The 19,581-nt window shown below is 35.0% G+C and overlaps 1 protein-coding gene across 3 annotated transcripts; it reads right to left on the bottom strand.

The window, feature by feature from the left end:
- Positions 1 to 547: 547 nt before the first annotated feature.
- On the bottom strand, positions 548 to 18,151 carry scarb1 (scavenger receptor class B, member 1). 3 transcript variants are annotated; one of them, XM_081353850.1, is made up of 13 exons: positions 17,994 to 18,151; positions 17,760 to 17,880; positions 16,436 to 16,596; positions 14,173 to 14,317; positions 13,161 to 13,364; positions 12,988 to 13,083; positions 11,789 to 11,904; positions 11,529 to 11,695; positions 10,570 to 10,688; positions 6,325 to 6,398; positions 6,131 to 6,182; positions 4,664 to 4,807; positions 548 to 732 (listed from the first exon to the last, which is right to left on the bottom strand). In XM_081353850.1, the coding sequence occupies exons 1-13, from the start codon at positions 18,008 to 18,010 to the stop codon at positions 634 to 636; spliced, it is 1,515 nt and encodes a 504-aa protein (XP_081209976.1). In that variant the 5' UTR covers positions 18,011 to 18,151; the 3' UTR covers positions 548 to 633. The 3 variants fall into 3 exon arrangements, with proteins under 3 accessions (XP_081209976.1, XP_081209978.1, XP_081209977.1); XM_081353852.1 differs by adding an exon at positions 3,759 to 3,831 and having other exon boundaries at positions 17,760 to 18,017; XM_081353851.1 differs by having other exon boundaries at positions 17,760 to 18,017.
- Between the last annotated feature and the right edge of the window lie 1,430 nt (positions 18,152 to 19,581).

The raw sequence follows: 19,581 nt of genomic DNA, 5'->3' as shown, positions 1-19,581 counted from the left end.
TTATAAAACAATCCCATTTCATTTTATATTGAACAATCAAGAGAATGAAAACAATGACATTCCATTTTTTCCTTTTTCTTTTCACATCCATTAAATACAAGTGACTTTACAGACAGAACAAAAGCAACATGTGTATTCAGCATACTGAGAAACGTGTCGGCTCAGCATTTTTTTGCGTTTTCAGAGAACATTTCACTCAATGGCACGGAAATGTTGTTCACATCCCTTCCTTATTTACAGGATAAAGGTTAATGTCTTTAAATACATTTTCCCCTTTAGAGGAAGTAAGGTTTGGAGTGTTTTTGACCATTTTTTTAAAGCTATACAAATGCACCATTTGAAAAATCATTGTCTAGTAGTATATTGTCAATTATATCATTTTAAAGCGTACCACAGCACAGTTCCTAGTCACTTTTTCATACAAAAAATAAATATATAATGTAGTATTGACCCCACAGAGAACTTTAGACCCAACTGCTGTGCAAAAAACAAGTCACTCAAAAGAGTTCATAATCCTGTTCTTGATCCAGTTCATTCAACCACAACGCTTAATAAAATAACTTTTTATTTATTGCCCAGTGGATTGTGGGATTGAGAGTTTAGTGAGAGTGAGCTGCAGAGTGGAGAGCGGCTCTAGCTGGTTGAGGCCTGTAGTAATGGGGTCTTTTCACTGGCTGAGCTGGATGGATCCACATCTGTGCCGGGCTGGCCAGACATCTTACTTTTTATCCGCTGGTGAAGAAAAAGAAAAAAAAGACAGGCATGTTAACAAAAACAAAAAAGTTATTTATATAAAGTTCCCACTAAACCGCTTACAAGGAGATATAAAAACTTCACCTTTAAGTTGCATCATATTTTCAGGGTTTCTGCAGGGAACTTCAATTTAAATTTAATGCCTTTTTAATGCCATTTTTTTATTTTTAATGCCATACACGACCCATGACTAACCACAGATATTATGTATGTATGTATGTATGTATGTATGTATGTATGTATGTATGTATGTATGTATGTATGTATGTAAATATAAATTAACTTGATTAATCACATGTTTTTTCCGCAATTAAAACACTTACATTTGTTTAGGATTATATATTTTATAATGTAATCATTTCACAGTTAATCTACAAATGAATGTAGAGACAACATAAAGGCCAGTCTCACTGAAACTAATACAGCTATTGATATCTGGATAAAAATGATTTCTCCCTCCTGATTTTAAACTTTAATTATAGCCATCCAACATTACAGTGTAATTGAAAGCTATCAAGTTTTTAACATTAGGCTTCAAAAAAAATATGACAACTTTTAATTTAAGTGAACTTAACAAACAATCCTCACATAAACCTATAATAAATGTCATATTTACCTTTGGCCTTCCTGTCTAACATACGTTATCAAACAGTCTGCACAGCATAAATTATAGATTAAATATAGACTAATGCTTATCAAAGCTACAAGAGTTCTTTAGTCAATAGCAGTGAGTGAGTAATTTTCTCTGGTGCCTTTGTTCTGTGATTAACTTTACTGACAGAAAGCTTTATTGTCTGCTGTCCCTTTAAGAGCAACTGCTGACAGAAACACGGATCTAACACGCGCCTCATTCTCTCACAACTCTTTGCGTTCATTAAAGACTTTATTTCACTAATTTAAGATTGCTCTTATTTTATGAGGATACTCACAAAACAGACATTTTGGCAAAATTGTGTGTTATTGTTCGTTGCGCGAAAGAGGACCGTTTTCTGGTGCGCAGTCTGTGCGCACGATCTGGCGCGCGTCTTTCTCTCTGTACATGAATAAGAGCGGGATCATATAATGTAACGCTACCCAAGGGATGACAAAAATTAACGAATGCTGCGTTTGCGTTAAATATTTTTAACGCGTTAAACTGGATAAAAATAATCTCATGCGTTAACGCGTTAAAAAACGCAAAGTGAGCTTCAACAGCTGATGAGGGAACGTTACTACACATAGTTAATTGCTGTCTGCCTTTTACCGTCGACCTGTGGCTGTCAGACTGCATATGAGATTTTACGCCATTGATTCCCATTGTAGCTACCCAATTTAAATACCTTTTTACAAACGCTGCAAAATCCTTCTTTATTTTGACCACCAACCATGTTCTAAATTGTTTGTCTTCCAAGCACTTTCCCAGTTTTCTGGTCTAGTTTTATTCCTGTTGTTCCTGCTGTCCAAAATTACTCGCGCCACCTCCGCAACTTTGCTCCGGCCGGAGGCAATCACCAAACTGTTTGTTTCCGCGTGTTTTTAATCACTAACGTACATATTTTGCGACGACAGCAAATAAAAAATTATTAATCATGAAGACTATTCAAATAAATTGATAATATAAAATTTTCTTCAAAACCATAAAAAAAATTAATGCCTGTAGGAATTCAATTTAATGCTTTTTAATGCCATTTAAGGCCTTAATTATCGCAAAATCCATTTAATGACTTTTAATGCTTTTTAATGCCCCGCGGAAACCCTGTATTTTTGTTAAAACCGTACAAAAATAATAAAAATAAAATAAAATTAATTAAATAATTAATTAATTAAATAAATAAATAAATAAATAAAAATAAAGAAAGAGAAATAAAAAAAGAGAGAAATAAGAAATAAAAAATAAAAAAAGAGAAATAAAAATAAGAGAAAGAGAAATAAAAATAAAGAGAAATAAAAAAAAGAAATAAAAAAAGAAATAAAAATAGATAAATAAAAATAAAGAAAGAGAAAATAAAAATGAGAGAAAATAAAAATAAAAGAAAATAAAAAAAGAAAAAGAAAGAAAGAAAAGAAAAAAGAAATAAAAGAAATAAATAAAAATAAAGAAATAAAGAAAATAAATAAAAAGAAAGAGAAATGTATATGTATATATTTATTTATTTTTTCTAAGTCTGATTTGCAGAAAAAGAACCAATATACAATAAAGCATAAACTGTGGACAGTAAAGTTGGATCTTTAAAAAAAAAAAAAAAAAAAAAAAAACATTCAGGAACTGACAAGGACTTTACCATGTGTTGGCTAACATCTGGAGCCACTCTATTGGAGTTTTGGTTTTATTTAAAGTATGTGTGCAACTTTTTTTGGGCAAAATCCTCCATGCTTGCATATCAGAAAACACTCAGTTTGTCACACAAACACTGTTCCCTCTAATGTATTTTTTCCTCCAAGTTTAAAGTTTAAATAGGATTTCTGTCATGACAACTGAGTGTTTGGGATTGTAATGGATATGATAATGTTGGTATGTTTGGTCTTGGCAGAATAGGTTTGCTACGCTGCTGATGCAGAGCAAATACAGGACTTTCTACTGCTAATACAAACACGACACGCTGCTGCTGTTCAATATAGCATACATGAATTACCCGTAGCAGATCTATACAGGTGGAGCTGGGGAAGGTGGAGGGTTTCTAAAAGCGCCCTGCACTGCTACAGAAAACACTGACCAAGGGGATTATGACTGATTCTGCAGCCAGCCACCAGGGGGCGATCGAAACTTTCTGGCTTCACTTTTCAGGACATGTGCAACACACTTGGTTCTGCTCAGCAAGCAAACAAATTAGAGGGAACATTGCCTGCAAAGTTCTGATGAGTTATGATGGACAGCTCAGTGAAGCAGATTAAATTAAATAGTGACTATGAAAGGTACATGTGAGTGAAAGGAGGTGCGTTCACTTCAGTGTGCCTGTGTGACCTCAAAAGCATCCCACCTGCAGAAGAAAGGTTTGAGAAGAGGCTTATCTGAGCCAAAAACCCACCTGTGTCGTTCACGTTTAATTTTTCAGCCTGCGTCTCATTGGTCGGGTCGTGTTTTGTATCTTTTACGCTTTCCTAAAAGAATAACCAGACCTCATTGAACATCAGGTGGGCAGTGACACTGATCTGGAGCCAGTGATCTTCAGGTTGATTAGTGTTGAGATCATCACGGCGGACAAAAACTGAAGGGAATTTGAACGGCCCGTAGTGCTCGTGCACGGAAACACATGCATGAGGGGCATGAGTGATTGAAACGGGGCGGGAGCATGCAAGATGAACATGATCGTGCATTTGGTAAATCACATGCTTTGAAAGTTGATTTTCACATGTTTTTACAATAAAACTTGTGCAATATAATTCACATCTGCCGAGATCTCACTGTGGCTTTTCATTTTTTCAAATCAGCAACATTACATTTAAAGTTGATCAGCCTTTGCTTATTTTAAACGACATTGTAAACAATTAAACAATGGTTTAAAGAAATCTAGAGATTTGGAACAATTACATACACATAGAGAAACATTTTTGATTGTTATTCTCATCGTAATCTTTTGAATATGTATATTTAAATAAGTGCTGACCCCTTGTGAGAGAGAAAATGGTGACTTTTCCCTGGCTTTCTGTAAAACAAACCATGCAAATGTTGCACTTTAAACCATAAAGCCCATGCAGAGTGTTAAAGTGGGGGTGATAAAGGAACATTAAAGTGCTTTCGGGTTCTTATGCTCAACTTTACCTCCTCAGAGCTCAGACACGCTTAAGCACCAAACCACATTTGCTCAACATCATGTAAACCCACTTCCTCTCCAAATCTCTCTCGCACATGCACTCACACAAACATACACACTTTGAATCAAATTAATATTAGTAAAACATGGAATAAAATGCATGCATAAAAAGCGCATACCTTGTCGCAGAAGTATATCACGGATCCCAGAACGGTTACGAGTCCGAGACCGATGAAGATGTACTGCATGTACTCCATGACCATGGGCAGCACCACCAGATTAGTGCGAAACGTGTTGAGAACGGGACCATCAATGTAGCCGCTCTGAGAAAGACGACAGTTCATTTCGTTCATTTGCCGTTTTGAACTGAATTCAAGTCACATAGACAATGCAAGCTGTGTCCCAATTCAGAGGCTGCATCCTTCAAAGGCCGAACGAGTTACAATGTGCAACGAAGGCCGTCCCAACTCGAAGGCTCCTTTGAATGAGGCCTACAAAGTCTCCATTTCCTGGGCCACGAATGACAGAACGAGTGGATCCTTCACAGTCTAGCCTATCCCAAGATTGATTACACTTTTAAAAGCAAGTATTGAGTTTCAACTTACTTGAATATCTAACAAAACAAATGTAAAAAATAAAAGGCCCCCCCAACGTGGCGAAAATCAAGTTTTTAAATGTTTATATGTCTATGTAGTGTTTTTAATGTGCTTCAAGACAAACCATGTGCAAATTCATAAGTCAACACCATCGCTGAGTATTTTCTCTTTAAAACTGCAGTGAACCAAAGACAGTCTCAAAAACTTAGTTTGAAATCGCTGGTGTTCCTGACGTCACAAACTACCTTGTAACCAATCATGTCAACGTGTGGATCTCTGAGCTCGTGTGAGTGAGTGGAGGCGGGGCTCATTTGCATAATAATAGAACCACGTATACTAAATGAGGCAAGGTTGTAGAGTTACAATCAAGCTATTTTAAGGCATGAACACTTTTTTTTTTTTTCCCCAAGGAAAATAACTTTGAAATATGTTTTGTTGGTGATCAAAGATGAGTTTTAAGGGATAAAAATTATTGACTACAGGGGGACTTTAACATATCTTAAGGCAAGACACCACAGGTATAGGAGAAAAAAAAAAAACTAACAATAGTTAAGATCATTCTAAACCCCAGGTAAACAGAATCCTGGGTCATCTTGCTACACAAAAAGCTTCTAAATGACCAAGTGTGAAATGTTCCTCAACCCGGGTCGTTATTCAGCTCAATATAATTTAGTGTTGACTGTTTAGTTCAATAACAGTGTAAAAGTTCATTAGTTATGAAACAATATTATAATCATCTATAAAGCAGCTCTACAGAAGACAATTGTCATTATCCAGCTCAATATATTTTTGTTCGAGTGTATTCAAGTTTTGTTCGTATCCAATACTTTCAATGAATCAAATTGATTATATTATATTGATTATATACTGAAAATGACCAAATTCAAGCAAATATGAGATGTGAAACTAAATGTACCAATTGTTTTTTTAAACGACGCCCGTATTTTGCCACATTTAAGACATTTTAACACTTGGTGGGGACTTTCAAAATATTTTAGGGCATTAGAAGTTCTTTTATGCATTTGTTTTGTTTTTGTAATCCACTCTTACCTCTTCAAACCAGATCATGGGCATCACCACCTCCGCTATCTTTCCTGTTTCTCTGAAACAAGCAAACCACAGCACACAGAACAGAGTCAAAGGCAGTGCAGCCTTCAAAAACAAACACGTTTCACAACAACAGGACCTCAGAGCAGACGCAGACCGTCATGACTGTTGACCTACTGTATTTGTGCTGTACTTACGAGATGCCCGAAACACTCTTTATGAGCAGGTTGAGCTGCAGCCGTATGGAAACGTTCATCGGCACTCCAGTCTCCTGTAATACAAAGCCTTCAATGAAAACATGTTGCATGTGTTATGTCACCATGCCAAGAGATTCATTCATGAACTTTATTTCACTCGGGAAGAGAATTTTTAGCCCGTTTTTAAACTTGAATTATTAGTTGAAGCAGAAGTTTAGCTAACATTCTTTATAGAAAACGGTTCATTTCTTTTATACATTTGATTCCATTTAGAACAAGGTGAAAAATTGTTAACCAGAAGATACATTCCTGATGAACAAATAAAGTAAACTAGCCATAAATGACCCTTAAAATTCCCCGAAACTCAAACCTGGATGAAGATTAAAATGTTAAAGCATCATTAAAGTATTTTTCCCTGGTCTACTTAAAACATGCACTACCGTTCAACAGTTTGGGGTCTATAAAATGTTTATAATGTTTTGAAAGAAGTCTCATATGATCCCCAAGGCTGCATTAATTGTGAAATATTATTACAAATTAAAATAACTTTTCTATTTGAATACATTTAAGAATGTAATTTATTCCTGTGATCAAAGCTGAATTTTCAGCATCATTACTCCAGTCTTCAGAGTCACATGATCCTTCAGAAATCATTCCAATATATTGATTTGATGCTCATGAAACATTTCTGATTATTATTATCAATGTTGAAAACAGTTGTCCTGCTTAATAGTGGAAACAGTCACTTTTTAAAATGGATTAATAGAAAGTTCAAAGTAATATCATTTAAAATTGAAAACTGAAATCTTTTGTAACTTTATAACGTCTTTACTGTCTTTTTTTATCAGTTTAATGCATCCTTGCTCAATAGAAATATTATTTTTCAAAAGATTTTTTTTTTTTTGAAAGTGCACTTTATCTTTAGCCTGGTCTACTTCATATACATTTCTTGATGCTATCAGATAAAGTCATAAAACCACCTGAAGAGTGCCTACAACTGCTCATATGATTGGTTTCTCAACAGCCATGTAATTTACGAGCAGTTATATGTTCTAAGATATAATCTTTTGAAGTGAAAGTCACTGTGGTTTATGGTGCGATCAGAAGGTTCAATTACCAACAAGGCTTCTTCAACCTCAGAGGCAAGCACATGACTTTCTGCACTATGAAAATTTTTAATTTAGTGAACTACAAAATAAATTTAGCCCTAAGAACAGGGTTCGTACGGATACAGGTAAATGAAATTCCAGGCACTATTTCTTTTTGGTTTCTCAGAGATTTATCAGATCTCACTTATCAAACGATATCTTTATTATATTTTAAATTAAAAGGTAAATTGATAAATAATAATAAACTAATATGACAAAATGTTAAAAATTAAGTGATAAAATGCACATGCACTGACTGCGGTAACCACAGTAAGGAACCTATGATAAAGATATCGCTTTCCACATTCAAACTGATTTTTCTTCTCCCATGAAAATATGATTGACCCATTTATATGAGCAATATCAGGCTCATAGCCGTGCACAATGGCTCTATATCTATATCAGATGGACTGCAGCGTTGATTTTGTGTGAAACTTTTGTTTTATCAATACAATTTTAATTAATTTCACATATTTTCTATCAATAATTCGAGCACTTTAAGTCCCTTTTAAAAAAATAAGGCTATTTTCAAGGGTTTTCCAGGACTTGAATTAGAGGTTTTGAAATTTAAGAACCTTGTACAAGTCCCTGTAAGAACTCCAAAGTCATGGGTTTGAACACAAATAATACGTAATATGTAATATGCATATTATTTATAGAATATGTAATTTGGATAGAAACTGCAAATGGAAGTTGCCATGAAATACTTTAGTTGGCATGTCCTGCAGTGTTACTTACGCATGCAGTTTTTATGACTATTAATTGAGAGAGTATATGGTCAATTAATATGACCATAGTAATTGAGAGAGCAGAATCTGTTACTTTCTATTTTAAAAATAATAATGCTGAATGGATTTAGACACAGTAAAACCAATTAAACAGAACTAAACTGTACTCTACGGAAAGCATAAAAGGCTTCATTTTTTGGGTGCAGATTCAAATGTCGGCCTAGTTATGAGCAGACACGCATTTGCTCCTACAGAAAACACTGAAACCAAAGAGCTGTTTTCGTGACGGCTTAGTAATGGATTCAATAGATGCGGAGCGAATCGGGCATCATGCTGTGAATTTGTCCCAGACGTTCAACCCAGCAGCGGTTTCAGAAAAATATCTTGAAAACAGATAACCATCAAATTTTGCAACCGGATGAAAAGACAGTCAAGAAGTGTGTCAGGATTGTGCAATTCTGTTAAATTTAGCGACACAAAGTTGTCTGTCTCTCCAACACAAAGCGGTGTCTGTATCTCCAACTAATCAGAAGTCATAAAGTGGAGTTTGTCTTATCAAACTGCCTGTGTTACAAAAGGCCCACGGATGCAGACATCAGGGGTTTCACATCCAGCAAAACTAAATTAACCAACAAAATGATAAATGCCAGATTTCCAGCTATGCTTAACCCCCAATAAACCACAGCACTAGAGTGAATTAACATTAATAGTTGAACCTGAAAGATGCATGTAATCAGAAAACCTTTAGTCAGACCATGTAAAAAGATTATACCTTTAAAATCTTGATCTTGCTTATAATGGGTCATTAAGTTGCTGAGCTCTTTACAAACATCATAAGGGTCACGATAACCGTAATTTCCAATTAGCTTATCAGATGTTGTAATGGTTTAATGGCAGTAATGAGCAACGTACTCTCATTATCAAACCAGGGACAAAGCTGAAACACTGAAACTATCACGACGCGCATTCCCACCTTTACCCGTTTACATTCATTTGAGTTGTTCTGTTATATACCAGTCAGAAATTATTAGCCACATTTCCACTGTCAAGCCAATGCGAGCGAGGGCTATTAACGGGCCAGCCGCAGCTAATAGCCTCCGACTGCGAGCTTTGTGTAATCAAAAAGATAAAAATACCCATTTAAATAGTTCCTGTTTTTTATAATATGAGAATATGATAGTTATCACACAAGCTAGAGTGCCGTTTTTCTTGAACATCTGCACTATTGCAAATCTGACATTGATTTTATACAACAGTTTATACAAATCAGATTAGTAAATTCAATTAGCCTTCCCATTCATTAAAAGAGTCGTTTGCCATGTTAAATGAATCAGCATTTTGCCAAATCGGTTGAGTGAAGGATTCAACTCATTCATTAAGACAGTGACTTGCTGCCATCTACTGGCGGTTTTAGTTTAAAATATTTGTAAAAATATCCCATTACATTTTAAACATTTATTATTTCTACATTAAAAATGTTATATTTTAAACAGCAATCTCTTAACAATTTATGTAATTATAATTGCTGTGTAAATCTATTTATGTCACATCTGAGCTGCATCCAAAGATTGATTTTGTTGATATTGATTTAATTTGATTGGTAATAGCCATACAGAGTCTTTTTTTTTTAACTCTGACTGGATTTGTGGATTAAATTTAAGAATCTGACACAAGGACACAGATATGACAATACATTTAAAAATACCAATCATCTCTGGCTTTGTTGCTGTGGTATTTCAGGGTTTTAACAGAGCACATTCTGTAGGCTAGGCATGTTCTAGGAACCTCAAAGCATATTTACATTTTTTTGTATTTTGTACTCCATAAAGGTGTTCTAGTTAGGTCACTTGTTGTGTAGGAAGGGCCCAAACAAACCCGAGCTGAGAGCCCCCCTCAGTCCTGACCTACGCTCTTGAAAATGGGTTGAAAAAGTGGTTATGACACAGAGGATGTATTAACCCTAAAAGGCACATAAAATCAGATGTTTATGCAACAAATTTAGATAAGACATAAGGACCAATTTCACATTTATGGCCAATTTCAGAGATAAAGATGTTAAGTTTCTTGTGTAATCATAACAACAACAACCCATAACCAATAACCTTGAGAGATAAAGAATCAAACTCGCTCAGTCACCTGACAAGGAGGGAACATTCCACTGGTTGTTAATTTTGTTTGCCTTCCCGAAATGACAAATCTTTTCTTTTTTTTTGTTATGAAAGTTATTTTACAGATTGTATAATGATTTATAACTATACATATGTTGCAAATATTTCATATTTTATTCCTAGAAAGAGTGGTAATTATATTAAGTAGTTCCCAATAGTAATGCTACATGTTATGCGTTTCTGTATGCCCGGATTTCTTACCGGGTGGATATCGATAAAAAGTCCATGTTCATCTTCAGTTGGGCTCAATCCGTTGACAGTTTTCAAAAGGACGGGATCAGCCTCAAAAAAGTGTGGTTGAGAAATGAACACAGGGGAATCTGAGATATGAGAAAAAAAAAAGAAAAAAAAAAGTGAAACATGTAAAGGGAAAAAAGGAAATGGATAGGGTAAAAAAAGTTAAGAGAAATAAAAGGGCATGAAAAGAAAAAAGAGAAAAGAAACAAAAAGAAGAGCGAGACGAAAAGGGATGAGAAGAAAAGAGACGAGATAAATAGGATAGATAAAAGAAAAGGTTAAGAAAATGAAAAGGAAAGGGTAGGAAAAAACAAAAATAGATAAGTTAAAAACAAAAAAGGTAAGAAAAGGGAAAAACAAATTCAAAAATGAAGGTAAAAGAAAAAAAAAGGTAAGAAAAGAAAATATAAAAGAAAAGGGTAAGAAAATGAAAAGGGAAGGAGAAAGAAAAGACAAATAGATGAGGTAAATAAAAGAAAGAAAAAGGTAAGAAAAGAAAGTTTTTAAAGAATTTAAACCAAGAAAATGAACAACAGAAATGCAAAAAACGAGAAAGAAAAGAAAGAGGGTAAGAGAAAAAAAAAAAAAAAAGAACAGGGAAAATGGTTTAAAAAAAAAACAAAGAAAAAGGTAAAAGAAAATTTTGGAAGATATAAAAAGGGAAAAAAAAAAAGTTTGACAGAATTGCCGAAAAAAAAAGATAGAAAAAAAGAAAGGTAAGATAAAAAAGGGTAGAAAAAACAGATAAGGTAAAAAACAAGAAAAAGGAAAAAGAGGCCACATTATGAATTTACCTAGTTTGCCTTTAAAACCAGTATGAACAACATATTTACTGACTAAATATGATAAGACAATGATCAACCAGCATGTTTGACAGTAGTAAATGAGTGTTTGGCAGCAGTGTGTGTGAGGATCAGACTCACTGTGTCTGCAGGTGCTGACGTTCAGGAGCCCGGACTGACGACACGGACAGAAGCCCTCATTGGGAGGATAATCCGCACCATTGGCAAAAAGAGTCTTCGGCGCCACGAAGCGGTACACGGGAATCCCACGCGACACACCTGACCTCTGGTACACCAGCTCCATGGACCTGAGATTGGAGAACAGCCACAGAACGTGCCCTTAAACCATACAGTCATTGAACGCGATCATCTTCTGAAGGCAGTCACAGTCTGGCATTCACCTGCACGCATCAGGGCTGTAGAAGGGCAGGGTCGACTCAGTGTTCATGAACGGAGGCCACATTTGGCCCGCTGTACCATTGATCATGTTACACTGCTCAGACCTCCAGTAATCCACCTGTTACACAAAACACCAGATTTACATACAGCACATCACTTCTTTTATAACACCACAGTCAATTCCTAAACGGCCCAGTTCGCCTACTTATACTGTGCCCTAAAAGTATGTACAGTTTTGTGAAGACAAAGTACATATTTTTGAGTGTGTAGTATGCAAGCTTTGGGACGTTCTGCTTCGTCTTTAACTGAACACATCCGGTCACGGTTAAACTGGCCTGTCAACCATCTTATCAGTTAAAATCCTCCACATTCAATTTCTTTCATTTCATTTCCTACCATATCGGAGAGAAATGTAGCATCTGTCGTTTATCTGTCAGATGACTCATGCGTTTGCATAAGGATGCATTTAAAAGATAATGACCAATCGTATCTTTATAAAAGTTCACAATGCTGTTGCAAATATGTGGATAACATTGAGTGAATATCTGGTTAGATACGGATTATTAATCACTCAAAGCCCTTTATTTAAAACGCTCTACATGACTGTCGCACATCCGCCATGTTTGTAGTTTAACACTTATTTATTGTAGGGTGTCAGTAAGAGTATGTATTTTAAGAGAAAAGAAATAACCACTTTTATCCAACAAGAATGCATTAAATTGATGAAGTGACAGTAAAGACTAACTATGTTTTTTTTTTTAAAATATAGAATCCTGGAAAAAAAAAGATCAGTTTATGCAAGAATATTAATTCAGCATTGATAATAATCAGAAATGTTTCTTGAGAGCCAAATCGGGATATTAGAATGATCATGTGACACTGAAGACTGGAGTAATGATGCTGAAAATGCAGCTTTCATCACATGATTGACTTGCATTTAAAAATTAAACGGCTATTTTAACAAGTAATAATGTTTCACAATACATCCATTTTTATTGCACCCCTGAAATTGCATTGACACATTTTAAGAATGCAACGTGTAGAATCAAGCCTGCATAACTAAAAAAGTTTGTGCATTTATGTACATGCACAGTGTATGTTTCAGAACCTAGTGTGTCATCTAGGTAGGCAGCTCACTAGATTTGGAACAGAGCTAGTGTCCTTTTTGTTTTATTATGGCCCCAAAGGGCATTTGGCTTACGCTTTTCAGGCCATTCCAAGAGTCCACCATATGAACCTTCCGGATGTCATCTCGGCCAGTGAAGACGGTGAACCTTCCAGAGTTTGAGTTGTTAAACTACATAGGGAGCGAAACAAAGCAAGACAATCAGCTGAGGCTAAAAACAGCAAGACAACTAAATGCACAACACCCACCTCGGCAAACAAGCCAAACTTGCCGCTGGATGGAAGCATGCCGGGAAGATAAGTGTTCAGGAAGTCCACCAATTTGCTGTCGTAGCCCCACATGAGTTCTCCAACTGGTTTTGTCAAGAAAGGTCCCTCGTTGAAGGTCTTGAACGTAGTGCTGAGCAAAATGCGGATAGGAAACGGCATATTCTCCATCATTACCGATGCGCCCTGAAAGTGTGAATCAAAGACTGTTATGTAAAAGTTCTTCTCAATTGCTTTACATTGTGGTAGGGTTGGGTATCGCTTGAATTTTTACAATTCAGATTTTGCTTATCGATTCCTAATTTAAAAAAAAAAAAAAAAAAACTTGGATATCACATTTATTTTAAGTCTTATCGCAAAACATTTCATTGTACATTAATACCATGAACATAAATCAACACTTACACAAGGAACTATTGCCTAACCCCAAACTATAGCAAAAACAACTAGCCTAACTATTACACATTTCAAGCATTATTAAATACAAGTAAACACTCAGTAATTAAAAAAAGAACAAATTAGCAATCACACAAATAAATACAACTGAACAAATATACGATTGAAAAGCGTTTTCAAATTCTCAGGTATTCAGGTGCAGAAACTAATCAAATGTAAAATAACACTGCACTTTATAAATAAAATATACATTACAAATATAGTTACAAAAGTTATTCAGTCACAAACAGCGAGTGAATTTTCTCTGCCTTTTGTCGTTTGATTAACGTTATTATAGAAACGGCAGCAGGAATATTACAGATCCAATTTACTGTTACACGTGCGTTTTCTTAGTCGCTTGTCTTAGGCTAATATAAACAGTTGACAAGGATATTTTGACATTTTTGTGTGTATTTGTCTGTTCAAGTGCTAAAAGATGTGGAAGAGAACTTATCGCGCGCTGTTCATTATGAGAGGAATCGACAGGTTTTGATAACTATTCGATTGCAGAATTGATTTTCGATTCCCAAATATTCAATATTTCATCATAAATTCTCACCAGGACTAGCATGTTAGGGATGGTGACCACATCGGATTCATCTCCCACAGACATGCTCTCCTCAAAGAAATACTGGCGATACTCCATATACGAAACAGTGTTGTTCTCGTCATGGAACGTAATGTTGTCCTTCCAGCGCTTTTCACTGAAAAAGATATGAGTCACAACATCAGAAGAAAAATGTGACTTGTGGCCAGCTGATTAGCAATAATATTATCCTAACACTGCAAAATTCAGCTTTTAGAGGAACAACTTTGAGGGTCTCGGTCAGCATAAATAGCACATCAGAAAGTCACGCAAAAAGACTTCCCTCTCAGATTGTGAAATCCAAACGCATGCTTTGTTTAAGTTAAGCTCACAAACACATGTCATGTGTCTCATCTAAAAAAAGAAGCCACTGAACTGTGAGGGAGGACACCAATGCACATTTAACAACCAATCATAAAACAACAAAATGATCTGGCCAAAAACAACTTTCTAGCAATAAATGTACTCTCTTCAAACAGCATGCCAACAGAAGTACATTACATACATGAAATATAACTATAAATATAGCAGTTAAAAGGCATTTCTGATGAATATAAAATATAACATTATAACACTGCTCGGCCAAAAATAAATAAAAATGAATCATTATTTCAGTGATTAATGTTTCAAGCATGTTATATGTTTGGCAACAGTTCTTCTAACCCTCATTGATGGAGTGTGTAGCTTTTCATTTTTTAAACATCCATGTATGAGACACTTCATGGCCATATTCCAGGATGACAATGTCAAGATTCATCAGGCTCAGATTGTGAAAGAATGGTTGTGAGGATCATGAAGAATATTTTCACACATGAATCTTCTCCTCTGAGTCCAGATCTTAAATTCACTGAAAGTCTTTGGGATGTGCTGGAGGAGACTTTACACAGTGCTGGACTCTTGCATTGACAATACAAGATCTTGAGCAAAAATGAATGCACCTCTTGATGGAAATAACATCACAACATTTTAGAAGAACTGTTGCTACACATATGCTGTAACATATTAGAAACATAATCACTGCAATGATCCAATCACTGACTCTTAAGCATTTGCCTATTTAAATCCAAACAGCGACTTTATGACCGGACAGTGTATAAAATTATGATTATGCTAAATATGAAATAAATGTTAAATAAATAAAATAAAACAAGCGTTTTAAAAAAGTTCTTATGTGGAATCTTATCTTAATTCTGGATAGAGGCTGCGAATACATTTTTTGGATAAGCATCATTTTCATAAAAGTTAGAAAATCAGATTGTGTGTTGAGCAGAAGTGAGCTTTGTTCTCGTTCAGTTCCAGCAGTGTCTGTTTTTACTCAGTGAAATGCTCTAGTATGCACGGCTCGAGGGTAGGATCACAGTTCCACTCCAATAATAAAAAATAGACAGATGCAGATTAGGGAATAAAGAAAAAAAAAAAAAGGATAGAAAAAAAGGATAGAAAAAGAATCATTTGTTGAATGCATAAAAATGAACAATAAAAAAAATAGCTGTGGGAAATACTGCAAAACAGACAGTATGATTTAAATGTATGTGTTCAATTTAAATCACAACACAAATGTATTCTACCATTCAAAAGATTGGGGTCGGTAAGATTTTTTTATTATTTTTAAAATAAGTATCTTATGCTCACCAAGGATGCATACGCTAATAAAATAAGACTATCTCCTTCCAAAAAATTAAAATCTTACTGACCCCAAACATTTGAATGGTAGTGTATATCACTGTTCAAGTGATTAATTATTATTCACTTTTTTGTGAAATAAAACTAAAAATTATAATTATCTTTGTCAAGGCACATTTAAAAAAAATTATAATAATCAGCCCTTCAAGTAAGGTTAAGGCCACCAGATAGACTTCTGTATAGTGAGTCCACTGCAAACAAACCTCTTGTCTGTGCTGAAGATCACAAGTCCATCAAGAAAGAGGATCTTTTGTTAAATGTAGGGGCAGGTTATGCACACAGCTTTTAGCGTTATACTGACAGGTGCCAACAAACCCAGTCAACTCGAGGTACATTGCGCAAAGTTATAGCTCTACAAATCACTCTGGGATGGACAGGACACTTTAGCTGACATTATGGTAGTCCTGCCTGGACAACTGACAGAATGCACTTCCAAACCGCTGGGCACAAACCTACCATGAACTTCAGTGCCATAGGGCTTTCACTTGCAGGTCTGAACATCAACAAAGCCATGACATGTCCACTCAAGTCAGATTTCACACTCACTTCTTACCGGTAAACATACGGCCCCCTCTGGATCACCATAGGCTTTTCTCCTTTTAGGATTTCATCAGGATTGACGATGTGGAAGAAATATACAGACATAAAGAAGGGAACCGGGATGTCCTTCCACATAGTGTAGGAGAGTTCGTTCTTCGGGTTTATCTCTACATTCTGTGAGGATTTGAAGTATGCAAATATGGTTAGTGATCAGAGTGTGATATGCTGTATTTAAAATGGTCAAAATTTTAAACTCTAGAATTTTTTAATTATATGGCCTGTTGAGGGACAACAACACAGACAATTTGTAAATTTGTCACACCAAAAAATGTTTTTTAATTTTTTTTACTTATTTTTTAATGCGATTGAAAAGGGAAAGGAGATGAGGAACAGTAATTGTCATCTTTAACTTAGATCTCAAATCATTTTTTTAATTAAATATATATATATATTTAAATAAGTCTCTTATGTGTGAAGTCTCTCACCAAGGCTGCATTAATTTGATAAAAAAATACAGTAATATTGTGAAATATTACAATTTGAATGGTTTACTAAAATTACTTTTGTAATGTTTCTTTTGTAAAATGTAATTTATTCCTGTGACCAGAGCTGAATTTCAGCATCATTACTCCAGTCTTCAGCGTCACATGATCCTTCAGAAATCATTATAATATGCTTGATTTGCTGTTTAAGAAACATTTCTGATTATTAACAATGTTGAAAACTTTTTTCAGGATTCTTTGATGAAGTTCAGAAGAACAGCATTTCTTTGAAATAGAAATATTTTGTAGCATTTTAAATGCCTTTCTGTCTTGCATTTATGTGTAGCATTATAAATATCTTTCTGAATGTCTATAAATTCTGTCCTTGCTGAATAAAAAAATTAAATAAAAGTAAAATACAAGAATAGACCCTTGCAAATAGCATTTAAAAAAAACTGAATTAATATAAAAACAAAACATATCTTCTGAAGGAAACAAACACAGGCGTCAGTAATTACGAGTCTGACAATGTGATTGATTAGCCTACACAAGTTTGACTAACTAATACTACCACAACTATCTAATCTTAGTTTAGATTTCCAAGGTCGATGTATGAAATTGTAGCGCATTATTCATATAATCGGGGTATGCTAGCCTATATTATTAATTAATTAATAATCGTTCCCATTAATGCATTTTATATTAAACGCACAAAGCAACTATTATAGACGCCATATAGAGCTCAGTTCAAGTACTTTCGACACTAAAACACGGGGTTTTGCAACTTAATGTTATTTAAAAATGCAAATATGTTTGATTAGAGCGCCTCGTGCACCTGTGAGGTGTTTAACTTACCTTCACTATCTGATCGTCTATTATAATCGGTCCAACAAACACCAGGACAGTCCCGAACAAAACTGCCAAACCTCCCAGAACTAAAAAAACGATCGCTAATGTAGAATTAGACACCGCCATCCTTGCAATCACACAAATGAACGCAAAGGAATAAAGTTAATTCTCCCAGAAAGGGCACGTCGCTCAAAGCACGAGTGAGTCCTCAACACAACAACTGAACAAACTATCACTTACATACGAGATAAAGCCATAAAACTCTGGTCATTGAGCTATTAATGCTCTTCTGACTTTATGGCCACGTACATTACAGCTGTGAGTGATGTTAAAGTCCGGCTCGCTGATCGAGCAGATTTTATAGCGCTCTTGCTGAGTGATTACCATGTTTACGATGCTCAAAGCGCCACCTATAAACCAGAGGATTCTGGGTAATGTAGTTATACAAGTATATATGTCTCCCACTATGGGTGATAACAAGAGACTGTCTGCTAATTCACTTTGTTTGGCATCTTTTAACAGCTGTTTTACAAGGAGAAAATATTATATGTATACTATTTGTGCTTTTTTGTGTGCTAAATTTATGATTGCAAGATAGAAAGGCCTCCCATATTTTTTGTTGTTGATGCCAAACTACTGTATTCAAATTAATAAGTAATATATTCTGCAGTTCTCTATGCATTTACAACATCATCCTATTATGTTGATCATTTTGCCAGGCCTATATGCAGATTTGAATTATATATTCTTCTATATGAATAAGAAGTTGATGTCCAAAATAAAATAATACAATAATTTATTTATTTTGACTGTAAAACCAATTTTATGCCACTGAGAACATGGCGTATTATGTCCGAGAGAGCAAATTATGTTGTGCCTGAAAGTGGCACAATAAATGTTCAAACAGAGCTGCTGGAAGAACATGATAAGAGTATGTATCTTTATTGGATAAGTATTTGCCACTGATAACTCATATGTATGTAACACAATTACTTGAATCTCTTATCTGTGTCTTAGCCTGTGGTGACGCAGCTATGTTTATCTTTGTGACATGAAAAGTTATGACGCAGTATCTGTCATGGTTTGATACTTTTCACAGATTTTGGGGAGGGAAACATAAATATAAATTTAAATGCACTGAAGCACAAAATTGATCCATCCTAGGACATTTTGCATGTTTGAATCTTTTAAAACATTAAAGTATCTGACATATATGACATACTTGACATACCGGTATATAATTAGGGCGTCCAATCTGAACGTTGCCAAATAAAAGCATTCACACTTCACAAAGGAGTTTCATGTTTCAGTCGCTTCTCAGGATTCTCTTGGTGTGCCAGTGCAAGTTTAACATCAACAAATCCGTCAAACTGAAAAACGTTCACCTCATTTGACATTTTGTACTATAATACTGTGAAATGTCAATCAGGTTGGAGGCGAAACATCATCAAAAGAGCTTTTTTAAAGAGGCCATTCATGTGATTTTTTATTTCCAATCTAAGACAAATCTGGAACCTAGGAAACAAGAAAACTTTTTAGGCCCTAAAGAGCATGACAAATATGATAAACCACAAATTATTAATGATATTTGCAAGTGCATAGAAATCTATCTGTGTATTTAGTCACACGCGACACTGTGATGCATCGGAATAGTGTCTAAATGTCCTTATGTAACTAACCTTATATCCTATAATTTAGAAATATTTAAAATCAGCCACACTAGAACACTCATCGGACCAGCTGTATTACAATGTGCCATTCTTCACTGAACATTTAACAGGCCAATATCAACAGCTTTATCTATTGCTTTCAATAAGTGCAGTTGTTT

This window comes from Scardinius erythrophthalmus (assembly GCF_964197995.2).
Source record: "Scardinius erythrophthalmus genome assembly, chromosome: 23".
Classification (NCBI taxonomy): Eukaryota; Metazoa; Chordata; class Actinopteri; order Cypriniformes; family Leuciscidae; genus Scardinius; species Scardinius erythrophthalmus.
Note: the sequence above shows the minus strand (reverse complement) of the source record. Positions and strands in the feature narration are given on the sequence as shown.

Coding starts and splice junctions, on each gene's coding strand:
- scarb1 (XM_081353850.1), bottom strand. Junction 16,597..17,759: donor TAGACGATCAGATAGTGAAG/GTAAGTTAAACA, acceptor AAATCCTCACAG/AATGTAGAGATAAACCCGAA. Junction 11,696..11,788: donor TACAGCCCTGATGCGTGCAG/GTGAATGCCAGA, acceptor CTCCAATCTCAG/GTCCATGGAGCTGGTGTACC.